This window comes from Varroa destructor, unplaced genomic scaffold (genome assembly GCF_002443255.2).
Source record: "Varroa destructor unplaced genomic scaffold, Vdes_3.0 BEIS01000004.1, whole genome shotgun sequence".
Taxonomy (NCBI): Eukaryota; Metazoa; Arthropoda; class Arachnida; order Mesostigmata; family Varroidae; genus Varroa; species Varroa destructor.
Genome location: NW_019211457.1, coordinates 6,996,020 through 7,010,642, shown reverse-complemented (window position 1 = coordinate 7,010,642; position 14,623 = coordinate 6,996,020). Strand labels below are relative to the sequence as shown.

General features: G+C 42.6%; 1 protein-coding gene across 3 annotated transcripts in view; it reads right to left on the bottom strand.

Moving 5' to 3' along the window:
- The window catches only part of LOC111249932 (uncharacterized), a 390,414-nt gene that overhangs the window by 9,063 nt on the left and 366,728 nt on the right, over nucleotides 1–14,623 (bottom strand). For 2 of the 3 annotated variants that reach the window (XM_086987780.1, XM_086987779.1), the window contains 5 exons: nucleotides 7,284–7,485; nucleotides 4,855–4,917; nucleotides 3,083–3,235; nucleotides 1,285–1,485; nucleotides 162–390 (listed from right to left, as the gene is read on the bottom strand). In XM_086987780.1, coding sequence (XP_086843906.1) covers nucleotides 162–390; nucleotides 1,285–1,485; nucleotides 3,083–3,235; nucleotides 4,855–4,917; nucleotides 7,284–7,485 — 848 coding nt within the window. The remainder of the gene's footprint in view (nucleotides 1–161; nucleotides 391–1,284; nucleotides 1,486–3,082; nucleotides 3,236–4,854; nucleotides 4,918–7,283; nucleotides 7,486–14,623) is intronic. The other variant, XM_022804407.2, reaches the window with a different exon arrangement.

Genomic DNA, 14,623 nt, shown 5'->3' with positions numbered 1-14,623 from the left:
CACTAAAACCTTCGGGGTTTAGAGTGCCTTCAAGAAACAGCCGAGGTGCCCTTGTAAGTCAAGATTCAGGATACCACCGCTATTTTTTTAAATTTTCAAACTGAAAACTGCTTAAATTCCGCTAATAAGTTCGAAAAAGTTTCGAGCTTTTAGAAACTTACTGTTGATAGGTATACATGTCATTCTGCAGGGACTCAAGCGACCGGCCGGTTGCTCGCTGGTTTTTCTGATTGTTGAGTTCGAGGGCCATATAAAGCTGTTGGTCTTCATTGTCCATACGCTGAAGGTCGCTCCCTGAGCCTACAGTCCGCAAGGCTCCGCCGCGATTATTCAAGAAGCTCACCATACGGCCGGGTTGATTTAGGGCCTCATACTGGTTCGGAGGAACCGCTATAAAAATGGGACGAAAACGAAGAGAAGTGAGTGTGAGACGTTCATATGATGACATTTTACTATAGTCAGTCCTGCTTAACAAAGAAAAATCTATAAAGGCTGCATTGCTTTATTCTATATTTATCGTTACCGTCTGTAATTGAGTTGCTTATGGCACAGTTTCATTGATACCTTCGATCGTTCAAAAAATATTGACTAACAACTCTAGTTATTAAGTATCTGTTTCTCGAGGGTGCTACGTTGCTAATAATGGCATTGAACTAAGCTATGGAGGTGATTTTTGACGTCATGGAGTCACTAAGTTGCCAGGCAAGAAGAAGTAGGGGCAGTGTGGCCTGAATAGCTAATAGGCATCTTATGGAGTGCGTTGTCATGGTAGTCATGAACGTGCAGTCACCGTTGATTCAAATTATAGTGCTGGCAAATAGTTATGATAGCATGTGATTGCCATGCCGTCTCATCGGTCTATCGGAAAAAAATAAGACATGTACAGCATTTTTGTTGTGATCTAAGTTCGAAACCCGGCTATAGACAGACTTCATTTCATGCTGGAAGCCAGCCAGCCGTCTGTCTTATCGAATGCATAACGGTGATCGAAGCATAGACGTATCTCCAGCAAAATTCACTTCGGCTAGACCTTCTGGCGGGAGCGTATTTTTGATGTTTCACCGAAGAAATATTTTTTAACACCTGTTCTTGCGTAAGAGTAAGCAAAGTCGTCAAAAAAAATTAAGTAAATTAATTAAAAAGATAAGGACTAAAAAAACTAATGGCATTAAAAGTTTAGAGTGTCATTAAAATGAAGTGTAATTTATTTAAAAAAAGCTAAAGCACCCTTCGAATGCATTTCCCCTATGCACAACAACTTAACCTGTCTTATATTATACTTACGGACAGTAATAGGTCTTGCATGGGGATTGCCCATGTCAAGGCTCGGGTGACGTGTCACAATGATCGGCGTTTGATTGTTATTGTTGTTGTTCCCAAGCGACTGACCCACACCACCACTTTGACCAGCTCCCGGAAGCGATCCGTACAGACCTTTCTGGCCTTTCACCTTCTTAATCGCCAGCATCAGCTTCTTTTGATGTCCTGAAATAATTGACATCGCGAAATATAATGTGTTCAATTAAACTTCACATCAACCCAGCAATGAATGTGCTATCAAACTTGTTCTGGAATACATCAAATTCTATCTATATTATAGTAGCTTCCTTCGCTTTCTCTCCACGCCCGATGATCTAAAGTGACCCTGTTATATCTCATTTTTTTCCTTTGCTACACGTACCCAGACGATGCAGAGCAGGCAAGAAAGATCCACCCTTCGACCTATTCAAATCCGTCCTTTCTCGAACCAGCTTTCTATTCCCATATGCTATTTTGCACCTGCTTCATCGCTTTCCGTTGGACGACTCTCTATCATTATGATTCGAGTACAGTCCTACCCGATCTAATATAACGGCCGTAACCGTCGAGGAAACGGACCCATATGAGTTCTGCGGGTTTGTGCCGTCTCGTTAACAACGAACGGCCAATACTTGATTGTTCCGAATCTCTCAATCATAGCGTCCTTCACTCCGTAGAGTCCTTGTCCATCTGTGAAAGTTGTGCAGTGGTGCCTTTGCGCTGGCCTAGACGGCCGACCTGCGCCAATGAGCGGCCCCTCAATTCTTCTATCTGTCAGCAAAGTATAACCTACTATTGTATGTTACTACTACGACCATACCAAGTTGGCGAAGGCTCTGTGAAGGGCCTTCAAGGGCCTGCGTGGGCCTCCCCATTTCCAGATTTAGGTCGAGAGAAAGACGAGTAGCAAAACAATAGCATACTCACTTCAGCCTCTAGTCTCCCTTTGCCTATGTCCCTATGTAGAAGCAGCTCTTTTGCTTAATAAATGGCTTCCAAGCGATGTGTATCTGTGTTAGTCACTATTGTCTTTCGGCACACGATTATACAGGATGGAGGAACATACAATTGTGCTAAATGGATCTGCAATGATTGAAAGCGGGAGTACCATACATTACACCCAGTGGAATGGGAAAAGTCCCGAGCTGTATTATTACGGTGACAAACGGTTATTTGTTGTTATCAACAAGATGAAAAAGACCATGAACGATGTGAATGGATTAGGGGGTAAGGGCCTGTACTTTTTTTTATAGTACTGTTCTTGCCCAGTGAATATCTGCCGACAGCGTTAGATTTATTTCTCTGCGTATATAAATGGTTTCTATGGCATGGGCTCTAATATTGATTAGACAATTCAATTACTTGGTGGGTGACGAACGGCATATGTTTTTTTGACTGCGCAACTCGTTGACTTGAATGATACAAATGTTAGCGTCCGAATCGCTGGCTTTTACCAAGCGTAGTATACAGAAATAACACTTCTCACCTTTTTCTCACTTTTTTTTTTACATTTGATCCACTTACTAAGTTTATTCCCCTTACACTTTATTTAAATAGTAATACATTATTTACATTTATCTACAGTCGGTTTCTAGCTCTGGTTGCCTCTCGTACTCTTAAGTTTAATAGTAGACAAACCCATAATCATTGCACTAGCTCGGGGGAGTCTGCAGCATCTGCTACTTCCAATTCGAGATAGATAGTACTTAGTCTATGATCTACTAATAAGCAAGGATTTTTGGCAAGCTTGACCAGCGCATCAGGCTATGTTAACGCTACTTACCGAGTTTCAAAATGCCGATCTCTTCAAGATCCTCCCACGCGAGCTCTGCAACAAGCTTGTCAATACTCGTGTATCCTTGGGCCGCCAATGCTGGCGCGTACTCGTCGAGTCGAAGAAGTTTGAGCCATAATAACAGATTATCTGGTTTGTAATCTGAAAAAAATTTTCGCGGAAAATTAGATTTCATTTATTGTTTTTGCAATATTGTAATCTCATTAGCTAGTAAAGAGTTTTCTACTCGCAGTTCTTAGTATTTAATTTCTCCTACGAAAAATCCAAGCAACGGCGATACACAGGGCAAGCTGGAGCTATGCAAGACAAAGGCTATACGTATATATGGCGTAATCTCCGCCCCATGTAAACCCATCTCGTAGTACTACGTGACAATGAAGTCTCAAACTGGTATTTCCTTCAGAATGAATGAGTTTTTACGACTCTAAATTAAAGGTTTTTGACAAATATACTGATATGATTCCTTCTTTCTTGTGCCACCAACAACAGCGTTAAGCAAAGCCCTGCTCTTATCTATACAGAGCAGTGAAACATGTCGACATAGGAAATATGTAACTTATCCAAATTCGAAATTATTATTGTTACAAGCGAGTGTCGAAATCTTTTTAAAGAAGCACTGTTTAAATGCTGCCATTTCAATAGCTCCTAAGCTACTTGGTTGGCGTAATAATAAATGTAATTTATGATAGTCACCGCACACGTCGCGATCTGTGAACGGTGTACATTTACGATTTTCTTTGATACTTTATAGAACGATATTATTAATTAGGGGAAATAGCATAACTGATAATATGTGCGTCTTATAGTTGTTACTGTTAATTTATGTTAGATTAAGTTGGTGGCTACCTAACTTCCTTTTGTTATGTCGTGCCTTAACGGGGGTTCAGCCTATAAGCCTTTACGAGCTTCACACCGGAGTAAATTGAATGTATATCAGTTAGCACAGGTGATCAATCCAAGATTACCAGTTCCTGGGTAGCTTCGGCGCGCATTGTCACTCGATTGCCAACATGCCCAGTTTTCTAGACATATTTAGTCTCTTCTAATTTAACCCAGGACAACATTATACTTATTTCAGTACTTTAACACTGTTTGCTATCAATCACAGAGCTACACCATAACCCTTCACTGACATTGGTTTTCTAAAGGATCCTAACATCGAGGCCCTTACATTGACGAGAAACATTGTCATCTTGATTTTCATAGAAACATCTAACTACCCCCTTGTCATTGGTATAGGTTGCTTGTAATTATTCCTCCGTCCCCACAACATCGTTGCAACTACTGTTGAAGATATGCCGCTTATCCTTGCTACCTTCGGTTTACTTAGGAAGCAGGCGAAGGTAAAACTAGTGAGCGTCCTCGAAGTGTGAAGTCGAGCAGAAATGTTCTTCAATGTTTTCTTTTTCTCTTTGTCTCGTTACCTTTACCGGCTTGGAGTGTAGAAGCATCGCTGTCTATCATTCATGACGATAGGTCCAATTTAGTCTGTGAGGCTGTAGTAGCACTGATAGACGTTGTCAGCAAAAGCCGATTAGGCAAACAATAAAGGAGCGTTTGGTAGTAGCAGAAACTTAATACTGTCGCTCGATACATGCTGATGTATGTTACCCTCGTAAGGTGCTTATAAAATGATAGGTAAAAATAGGCCTCAATACAAGTGAGGCATGGCGAAGAGAACAATGGCGATTGATTCGAGGCGAGAGAACTGCTAACTGAGTGATGATTCGAAACTAAATCAATTAAGGCGTTGGACCAACGTGGAGTAGCGTCTCCTGTGATTGAGGTGATCATTTCTTGAATGTGTGCCTTCGCAGCTTGGTCTGAGAGAAAAGAAAACAATAAGTATAATTATTACAAATATTCATGTGCAGTAGTTATTAATTAGTACTATAGTATATTCATTACTCCGTCCGTTTGCTCCCTTAATGAGCTTGGATCATTTCTTCTCTTATCTAGAATCAATTAGATTCACAGCCCACCTTCACATAGTTCTTTTATGCTTCTAAACTTTTCGACACCTCCTCGTGAAACTTTTCATACGCATACGTTGTATTGTCTGGGCGTCGCAATTACGCACCCAGCTCTACCGGGCATATTTTACCTTATCACAGATAGGTTGTAGCCTGTTTGCTAATCCCGTATACGCGCAAAGACGGTAAGGATTAAATTACGCCTTTCTGACTTAAGCGGCTCATCGCTTCTCTCCAAGTTAGCTTCTTTATTTGTTTTCTCTCTGTCTATTTTACTATCAGCTAGGAGTCAAGACGGATTTTCGACGCAGAAGGGTGTTCCCGACGGAACGCTCTGAACCTTGCTGGGAAACACTTGCTCATCGAAGTCAGCCATGATCTACTACGTGGCTTGGCCCACTGAATTTTTGTTCGCTGGGTTGACTCGCGGAAAAAGTGCCTAATCCAACAATGGGGCAAAGCCTGCCAGACGGATCTAACAGGAAGACTGTTAGATGCTATTGAACCTAAATAAACGGCGACACCTTCGCTACGTTAAACATTTCCTAGGGGTCCCTTGGGACGCTTTAGAGGGGTTTGCGCCACATCGCCCCACGATATCGTCCGCCACGGGGCGTGGTAAATCGAACCCCAACAAGAGAGAACTGCATGGTAAGGCGGCCAACAGGCAAAGGGTAGTGGTTCTGCGCGAGTGCGTTTCCGCCCCACGACACCATCGACAGCAAAGCACGCTACAACATCTCGTTCGTCATCTGTCGTCCACGGCCAGCCCATCGAAGAAAAATCTACCAACGTGGCTTGTGTCGGTAATAATGGATTGGCGTCGCATCAGCTTCACTGCGCGTTGGAAAAGCCTACGGCATGAGGCAGTGAAACAAGTAGGGTGCCATAGGGAGCCGGTGCTTTCATATCAACAAATAGTATCGCAGCGTAGCTGGCGTTGGTCTAAAGACTCTTTCGGGTCGGACTTATTAGAGCTAAAAAAAGATCAATTTAAAGGCTGTTCAAAATCAACTGAATGTCATACAAATCAACAGTACTAAAAAACTCGATAGCTACGACATTGTTCGTATCGCCTATTATAATTCCAATAGAAAAAAAGCTAAGAACATGGAAATATTTGTTCTAAAAATGCTTAGATCATAATAACAAAGACAGGAATAAATCGAAAATCATTGAACGTACTCAAAACGCAACGTTATTAACCGTTTACATTTTAATGGCTCTTAATGTTTAAGTGACTCGAGGTCTTTACTTAACTATTCATCCCTACTACCCTCAACGAGTTCCTTAGAAATCACTCAAAGCGCATCACGATGCAACAATGACAATCGCAGCGTATGAGTATTGCTAGTCCCTTCAGGTAATATATCTTCGCTCAGTTAGTCGCCTTGCTTTGAAAAAGCTGCCGAAACCGAATAATTTCTTTGACGTAGGGCAGACATGAGGGGTGATGCTAACGACATAAGATGGCGTAGAATCCGCTGCAGCCGGTATCGCTCATGCTAGCGTCGACCCGAAGTCGGTCCTTTGCACAACACCAATGCTCAGATCCATGATCGACTAAGAACGTTATGTCAGCAAATAGCTCAGCAGTGACTTAATGGCACAATCAATTATTTTACAAACCGTCACTACCTCCCTTCTTAGCTTCTGTGTAGTTCAATAAATGCGCATAAATCATGTCTGGGGAAATATATAGCTATCGAGTATGTGGTTATATCAATACGTAGGGACGCCGTTGTTTAAAAACTAATAACCCCACAGAACAGTGCTATGGTGGGCTACGCAAAGATTTCGAAGGACTAGGCTCGGCAGCCGTTCGTCGTTTGATACAATGTCCTTTCCTGTACGGCGAAGATGATGTAAACATAAGTGGCTAAAGGGAATTCACTAACAGTCTCCGTGCAGGAATCAGGCGTTCTGCACCACAGAAGTATTGACGATCGAAAAATCTATAATGAAAACATATTCAAAGCTTTGCCTTCGAAAAAAGGCTGAATAAAATTAAAGCATACCGAAGATCTACACTTGCGTCGAGAAACTACTTAGGGTTATACCGTTTATGTCTCGTCGAGTGATAATCCATCCGTGTTAATTTATTAAACCAACAATGTAGAATGACAAAGTTGATTTTAAATGAATCTATGCCCTGTTTAAGTTTGGCTGCAAATAAAAACGAGGGGAAATGTCTTAGCAAACTTTGTTCTGCTTACCGGGAATTCCGTCTGAAATGTTTAGCTTTGAAATTTCTTGCTTGAGCTTGCGCCGGTGCTGCGGCCGAGTGATGCCAATGGCCGTAAGATCTTCAGGTGTCATCCTTGAGATAGTCGGCATGTCATACCCTGAGTTAACAAATAGCGGAAGATATTCCTCAAAGTGGAGATTTTTTAACCACAGAGACAACACCTCCTGGTCCTGTAATCGAAGCATAAAAATGAATTATTAATAAAAAAAAAGTAAATAAATAATTAGGATCAACGTACGTAAATGTTGGCAAGCTGCAAAGAAGTCACTTGAGGCAGGCACTATCGTATTGTAGCCGATTAATCAACATGCATACGTATAGTGAGCTAACTTTTACGCAAGCCTATCCTATCCTATTCTAACCGTTGGTGATCTACGTCCATTATGGTAATCGGCACCGAGTTTAATAACCCAGTTACATCCGCATATTCCGTGGGAGAAATACCCTTCTTTCCTTCTAGGTTGAAGCTGACCTCGAAGTGGTAGTGGTCAAAATGGCTTCCATACAACAGCGATGTCAACATTACGAGGCCTTTTGTCAACAACAAAATTTCTATATATCCTAGATAAGGGCAATACGGCCCAAATACCGTGTATGCTTTCAGTAAGTAGCTGTGCACGCGTTCAAAAGCAGGTTCAGGCATATTTTATCCGGTGCTGGAAGAGGCCGGCTATCTCAAGCAATGCTTAATTAAGGCAGTAAACGAAAAGGGTAAAACTCTGAATCTGAGCGACCGTTGCCGTATGTTCCATTGCTGTTCGCGCTCTGTAAATCCTAGTTGGCCAGCACGTTTACAAGAATACAATGTCTCTTCTTTACAACGAAAACGGGTTGTGTTTTACCTAAGAACTAATGTCGTCTGCAACTAGCACAGGTTACAGGGCTCCTAAACATTGTCTCGTATCTTGTTGCATTGATAAATCGACATTGGCGTGCTTTCTTCCGCAACTGCTTCACACCGTCCAGCATTACCCGCACAAAACTTCTCGATCAGAGACATAGCTCCAACAAGCTATCTTGTACGGCCGACATCAAAGACCCGAGGCAGTTGGGAGCAGGCGGGAATGGAACTTGTAGCCGTACAAATGGCATTGCTCATCGTGGAATGCAAAAGCAGGTCACTTTTCTTCAAGCTGCCGCGATGTCAGATGGATATTAGACGTACTGGCTTTGATTGCAGCTCGGTTCCGTCATCTACAGTCAGTGATCGGTCTGCCCGTAAAGCAACGCCCATAACCCTGGATAACTGAAATAAAGGAAATACAAATGTGGGATATACGCCTAGAGAAAGGAAAGCAGACACCAGGAACGATTGGCAGCAGTAACAGCGGAAACAGAAGGGACGAGCACTATATCGGACGGAGAGAAAGTAACGCAAAGGGAGTTGCGATTTCAGGACACGATGACTTTTCAGTAGAAGTGGACAAGAGGTCCGCTAAAGCTATGCCCACAATGTCCAAACGGTCAGTAGTGGCTGGAGTAAAGTGATTCAAGAAATTAGACGGCTAGCCGATAAAGCGTTCTTGATTACTATCATTATCGTCGATTGACATCAGTTATAAAGTAAAATTGGCTCTTAATTTCTAGAAGAGATGGCCAAAGGGCATTCACATAACTCAGCGGTTGGTAGTCTTTCTGTGTCACTACCGTAAAGAATGCCTCTGGTAAATAGAGCCACAACGATGCGGAAACTTCGAAGGGTGCAGAGCGATCTACACAAATTGAATTCTGTTCTTGGTTCCTTCCTCATACCCCATATACATCAGACACAACTTACATGGATCTGGTGTGGTTACGACGGCATCGATCGTACCACCTCTATTCGATTTTTGATGAACGAAGATTGATCTCGTTTGTTTGTTTTTCACTACTTGTACTTTTCGTTATGTTTAAACAACTTATGCAAGCAGTTGTACAAACAGCAAGCAGTTGTAAGAAACAGGCTGGAAGCTGACCGCGAGGAAATTCCTGTTAGTTATTTAATCCCTGGTTATGAGTCGCGTGCTCATCCATAATGGGGTGTTGTTAACGGGAATTTCGAATGTATAGTGCGGTGCTAAGACTTGGCAGTTTGATCTTATGAAGCAACACTATGTTTTCGATCAGGTAAAAAAGGAGATTTAATCTATCATGTAAGTAAAAATAGAGCAGGGGTTGCGAATCATTATGCTGATGAAGCTGGTCATGACCATTTAGCACAAAAGGCACATGTGAAGGTTATTCTGTAATGCCATGTTATTTATTCATTTTTTGATGTACGCGTATATAATTTTGTTCATAAGAATTAACTTGTTCAAAGAGAACTTTTGCAGTCAGAAATATCATTATCGTCAAATAACTAAAAACAGTGTGTCGATAGACGCGACAACAGCTACCTTTGATCAAGTTATCAAAGCATGGCTAGTAGTACGTAGGTAAGCTGCGACGTCTTTGGGCAGCAGACATGAAAAGCTTGTATCGTAATCTACCTCAAAGGTTGTTTTTGTGCTTATGCTTGAAGTGATCCATCAGGCAGAATAGCTAGTGAGGCGTACATGTAAGGCGTAAATGTACCCCCCAAGCTTCCGACAATCGTCACAATATCGAAATATAGAATAGAGAAATATTGTTTTGTACTGTTGATTAATCCTACTTGGCAATTCTATAGTGTACAATATTGAGGCTGTCAAATATCGAGTCTATTTTGCCATGCTAGAAACGCATTTAGACTCTTACGTGCTTCCCCGTAAAATAAGCAATAAGATCTAAACTAAAGCTATCCAAGTGACTTGTAGCAGCTAGAGAACTGGTCATCTTAGTACTTTTTGAGTATAGTACGTAAGATACCAATGTCTAAAAAAGTCTGCTTGGCTAGTTGACCAGTGGCTTTTCGGTACTATCGCGCAAACCCATGCGGTATAATGTGCACGCAGCAACGTGCTTTGCTCTCCCAAGACGCACTTCCTGGCCAAACAATCTAGATGGCAACCCTCGATGTTTAGGGAATTGAGTGGCCATTCCTATCAAATACCCGGGCTTAAAGTTCAAGCCTACGTTTTATCCTGCTTTACTATCTCGTGGTGCTTAACCACTGCAGTATCATCTTTAAGTCCATCCACTTGGCCACCATTTGGGAGCAGCAGGTACGTGCGTGGCAACGTTGTCAATTTGGGTAGTTGGTAGCATACAGTGCAATGGGTTGTAAGGAATGCCCGACAGGCCGTATATCGGCAGGAGGCACCCCGTGTATGTTGCTTGTAATTTGACTCGGTTCTGGCTCCCGGCCAAACGGCGTGGACTAGGTATGTCCAGGACACTCCTATGGCCTTGGGCTACCTCGCCGTGAGCTTGACCAGGAGGGACCAACATAGGAAGAATACAATGAGAAAAAGAACCAACTGGATTGCAGCCAGGAGAGAATCTAGAGTCGGGCTTACCTGCAATACAACAATGGTATTTTTGGACTTTTCGATCCCGTAAAATGGAGGGCTGCTACCTAGACTCCGTACGATAGTGAACAAAGAACCAGAGTGCATATGAGCGTTAAACTTCCGAATAGAGTTCCGAAGTCGGTGCTGAGGTCGACCTAAAAAAGGTACAACACACGGGGGCAATTCTGAGATAGAAAAAACGTTACTTTCTGCAATAGATTGTAAAATCGATTGCTTCCTCTCAACGCTAAAACAGTCAGAGAAAAAAGCAAGAGAAATAGCGTAACGGTTTGTCCATACAACATGCATTCGTGCCCGAAGTGCCACGTTAAGCGAAAGCCCTCACACTGCTACTGTTACATATACTTGAGATTCGCTATGGATTTATTACAGTAAGTGGTACGCGAACCCTACAACCGAATCTTTTTTTTGAAGACACGTGAGTGTCAAGTCATTAAAGTAATAAATGCATACTCCGTTTTCTGTCAATTTTGACTTTGGTAGAATTTTTGCTTGCAGACCATCTTCCTGTATAAGATATCTCTCAATCAGGTCACGGATTTGACCATGTTCCAAAATTTCTTGTGCAGCCTGCACTTCTAACGTTGTTCTTTCAACATCCTTATGAAATGTAGCAAGAAAGACAAGAGAAGAAGCTGCTGGCAAGCTGCCCATGACCGATAGGTCGTCAATCCATCTTATCCAGCCATTCCCATCTTGCCGCCCCATTTTGACCCATATCCCCCAGAGAAGCTAACGGTAACTTGCAGCTGGCCTTCTCTTTTCGAATTTCCCGTTGATTCGCAACTAACCCGGCCTTCTTCTTACTACAAGTTGGCTACCAAGTAGGGCGCGTTCAGCTGCGTTCACTGGCGCATGCACTGGAGTATTCACTGGGTGCCTCTGCACTATTGGTCTCGGATGGCGTCTTCAATGCAGCACTCTTGAAGTTGAAGGCCTTCACTACCGCCTACTGAGGCACGGCTGAGACAGGCATCAGTTCAACAACAAGTAATGTTACTTTTAGCGATGTTACGACCTTGTGAAGGTGAGGGGTAAACCCTTAGTGGTACGATGAGCACGGCCTTGTTTAGTAGCTTGTACTACATTCGACTGCTGGCCATAAGGTAGCCTTAAGGCCATGTCCGTAGGGCTGGTTGCGGCAGTTTCCATTTTATGAAAACGTGGATTGGTCGGGAACATTGCAGTAGTGGTAGGATCATCGTCTATAAAAACGACTGAAGATCGTGCGCTCCTTTGTATACTATTAAGTACATGTACGAGCACGTGGATCGACGCGTAATACAATAGCGTTGCAGTCACCGTCCTGGAATTAATTTTTTTCGCGGAGGAGAGGGGGGGGGGTCTATATATGATTTCACGCGGTCTAACTTGTTTGAGTAGGTACTTAGTAAGCTCAGTAGGGTAAATATGATTTTACGAGTCGTTGTTTTACAGCGTAATAAGTATCGATACCTGAAGGTCGCCTGAGTGTTACGCTACGTTAGACGAACACGTTGTTTTTCAAAACGGCGTTTCTCGTTCGAAAAATGTTTTGTCTTATTTTTTGTGATCCGATAGAGGAAACGGCTCTAACTAGAATCTATTCGAAGATATTAATCGACAGTGACATCGGCAACTACGAGATACAAAAGATCATAAAAGAAGCCTGAAGTTAGAACTTAACACACTCGATCAGAAATTGCTGGGCAACCGCTTAGCAGAAATAACATGGCCGGTAACGAAGGTATCGATTCGAAAGGAGGCTACGCTGGAATCTCTTCTTCTTCCTGAACAAGTCTTCCTGAGTCTTCCTGAACGAATACTTAGCTTGAGAATGATCCTGACTAGATAAATGTATGCTGTGGCCATTTGCCGATATGACGTTTCGCAACGCTACAAAGCAGCTCGGCAGTTAATAAATGATCATCGAAATTTTAAGTGCAATGGATTATTTCGCATGAGATAAAGTTAGGTTTGTATACTGTACGGGAACATTTACTAGAAGTGTATATGCCATACAATGAACGAAACTACATTGATCCTTTTTTGGACCAGTCATTCCGAAGAGCGCAGACATATCGTGTTCGACTTATATCTACAACGTTACTGCTATACTCGGAGTAAATATGCACTGGAGCGTAGTTATGCCATAGGTTGAATTTGTTAGCAATCATATTTGTCTGTGACACTGCTTATTAACTCGAATGTCGTTTGTAAAATGCCTATGGAGTTTTGTTAGCAATCGATAAGCACTATTCTATTTTCACTTAATTTATCATCTTATAAAACACCGCTGTTCATCCTCTTCCAACGATATTTTATCCTCACTTCATGGCTGGCTTTCGTGGTCATCGTGGGACGCTTCAGTCTTTTGAAGTTCTTTCTTCTTGTCGCTAGCGGACGCAGCGGTTCGCGAAACGAGGCGAATAGTTCATATTTACCGAACCCAACCACCGATCACCTTCACCTGAGTTCCGGGTGCAGAGGGTGAAGAATTCGAATGGTCGACAAGCAGTCGCAGACAGGTCGTAGCGGCCTGAACGAGAAGTGCTCATCAACGGACCAAACAACATTGGTTACGGCTACCAGAGACAGTCTGAACTGCCTGTACGGCTCAGAGTAGCAGCAAGAAAAAGAAGAATCGGACAACATGGTCGTCCACTGGGATCAGAAGTATCTGGGGAAACTTTCGAGGTGGAGAAGACGAACTAAGAACAAGGCTGAATTAAAAAAGAAAGTCCATAATTACTATACCAAAGCTTCTTGCCGAACCGATTGTTGAAGGCGCTAGGGCCCACTGCACAAAAGGCCATTCGTGTACTCTCTGCTAGCGAGGAGCATTGGCGGCTTACTTAGGAAAAACGATTAGGAGTAATGCGCATATGACAGGGAGTCTGGATAGGCGCCATGATAGCTTAATGGATAACGTGTTCTCCTGCTAATTTTGAGGACGCGTGGTTGGTCTATGTTCAAACAATCCGGACGCAGACCTACAGTTTGTCTCGTGGTGTAAAAAATCAGGCATTTAATAGAGTGATTCGGTGGTGCTGGACGTAAAACCCTAAACAGACCGTTTGTAGACAGCTTGGATAGTTTCAACCCTACAGAAGGGCTAAGGGCTTCACTCGCTTTCTATAGCTTCTCTCATCCGATCTCTTCAGGTATATAACCCATTGCTGCTTGACTGACTCAACCAGGATATTTTTGTAGGTTGATATCAAACAAGAGTTGTCCAGTCTGTTGTTGGCCCACTCAACAGGGGCAATTACCGGGTAGCCGTTGCCCCAAAGAATAGTGAAAGTGGACGAGGGAAAAAGAAAGCAAGACAATCTGTTTCTCCGAGAAGAAGACTTGTGGGAGAAATCCTTGGGTGGTTATGAAGAAGCGATTGGTAAAACGGTGCTTGTAGCCGCAATAAAGGGGCAAGGGCAGAGCGGGCGACGGACTCCGGAAAGCCGAAGTAGTTATGCCGTTGTTATACCCTATACGTTGGTACTGACTAATTAGGCGTTATGATCTCCGCATGTGAGTTGATGATCCGTGATGATCTGACGTTACGTTGAAGAGCGCCTGTTCTCTCTTGCAATTTTCAGGTCTTCGTCTTTAATTTCATACCTCTATTAGTTTCCATATTTTCTCAAGTATTTCAGCTCGCACACTTACTTAAAGACGACAGTAATAAGCAATAATTAACAATCTAAATAGCCTATAGATTGTGATGCTAAGTGATATAGTTGGTTTATTATATGGACAGCCACAAAATGCAGCTCATGTTGGATGCACTCTTGAATAACAAATACCTGTTAAAAATATTTGAAATATAATAAAAACATTACCGCATGATAACATTCAACGAGCCTCGATTTAGTGAAGTACATAAATTCGTTAAAAAATA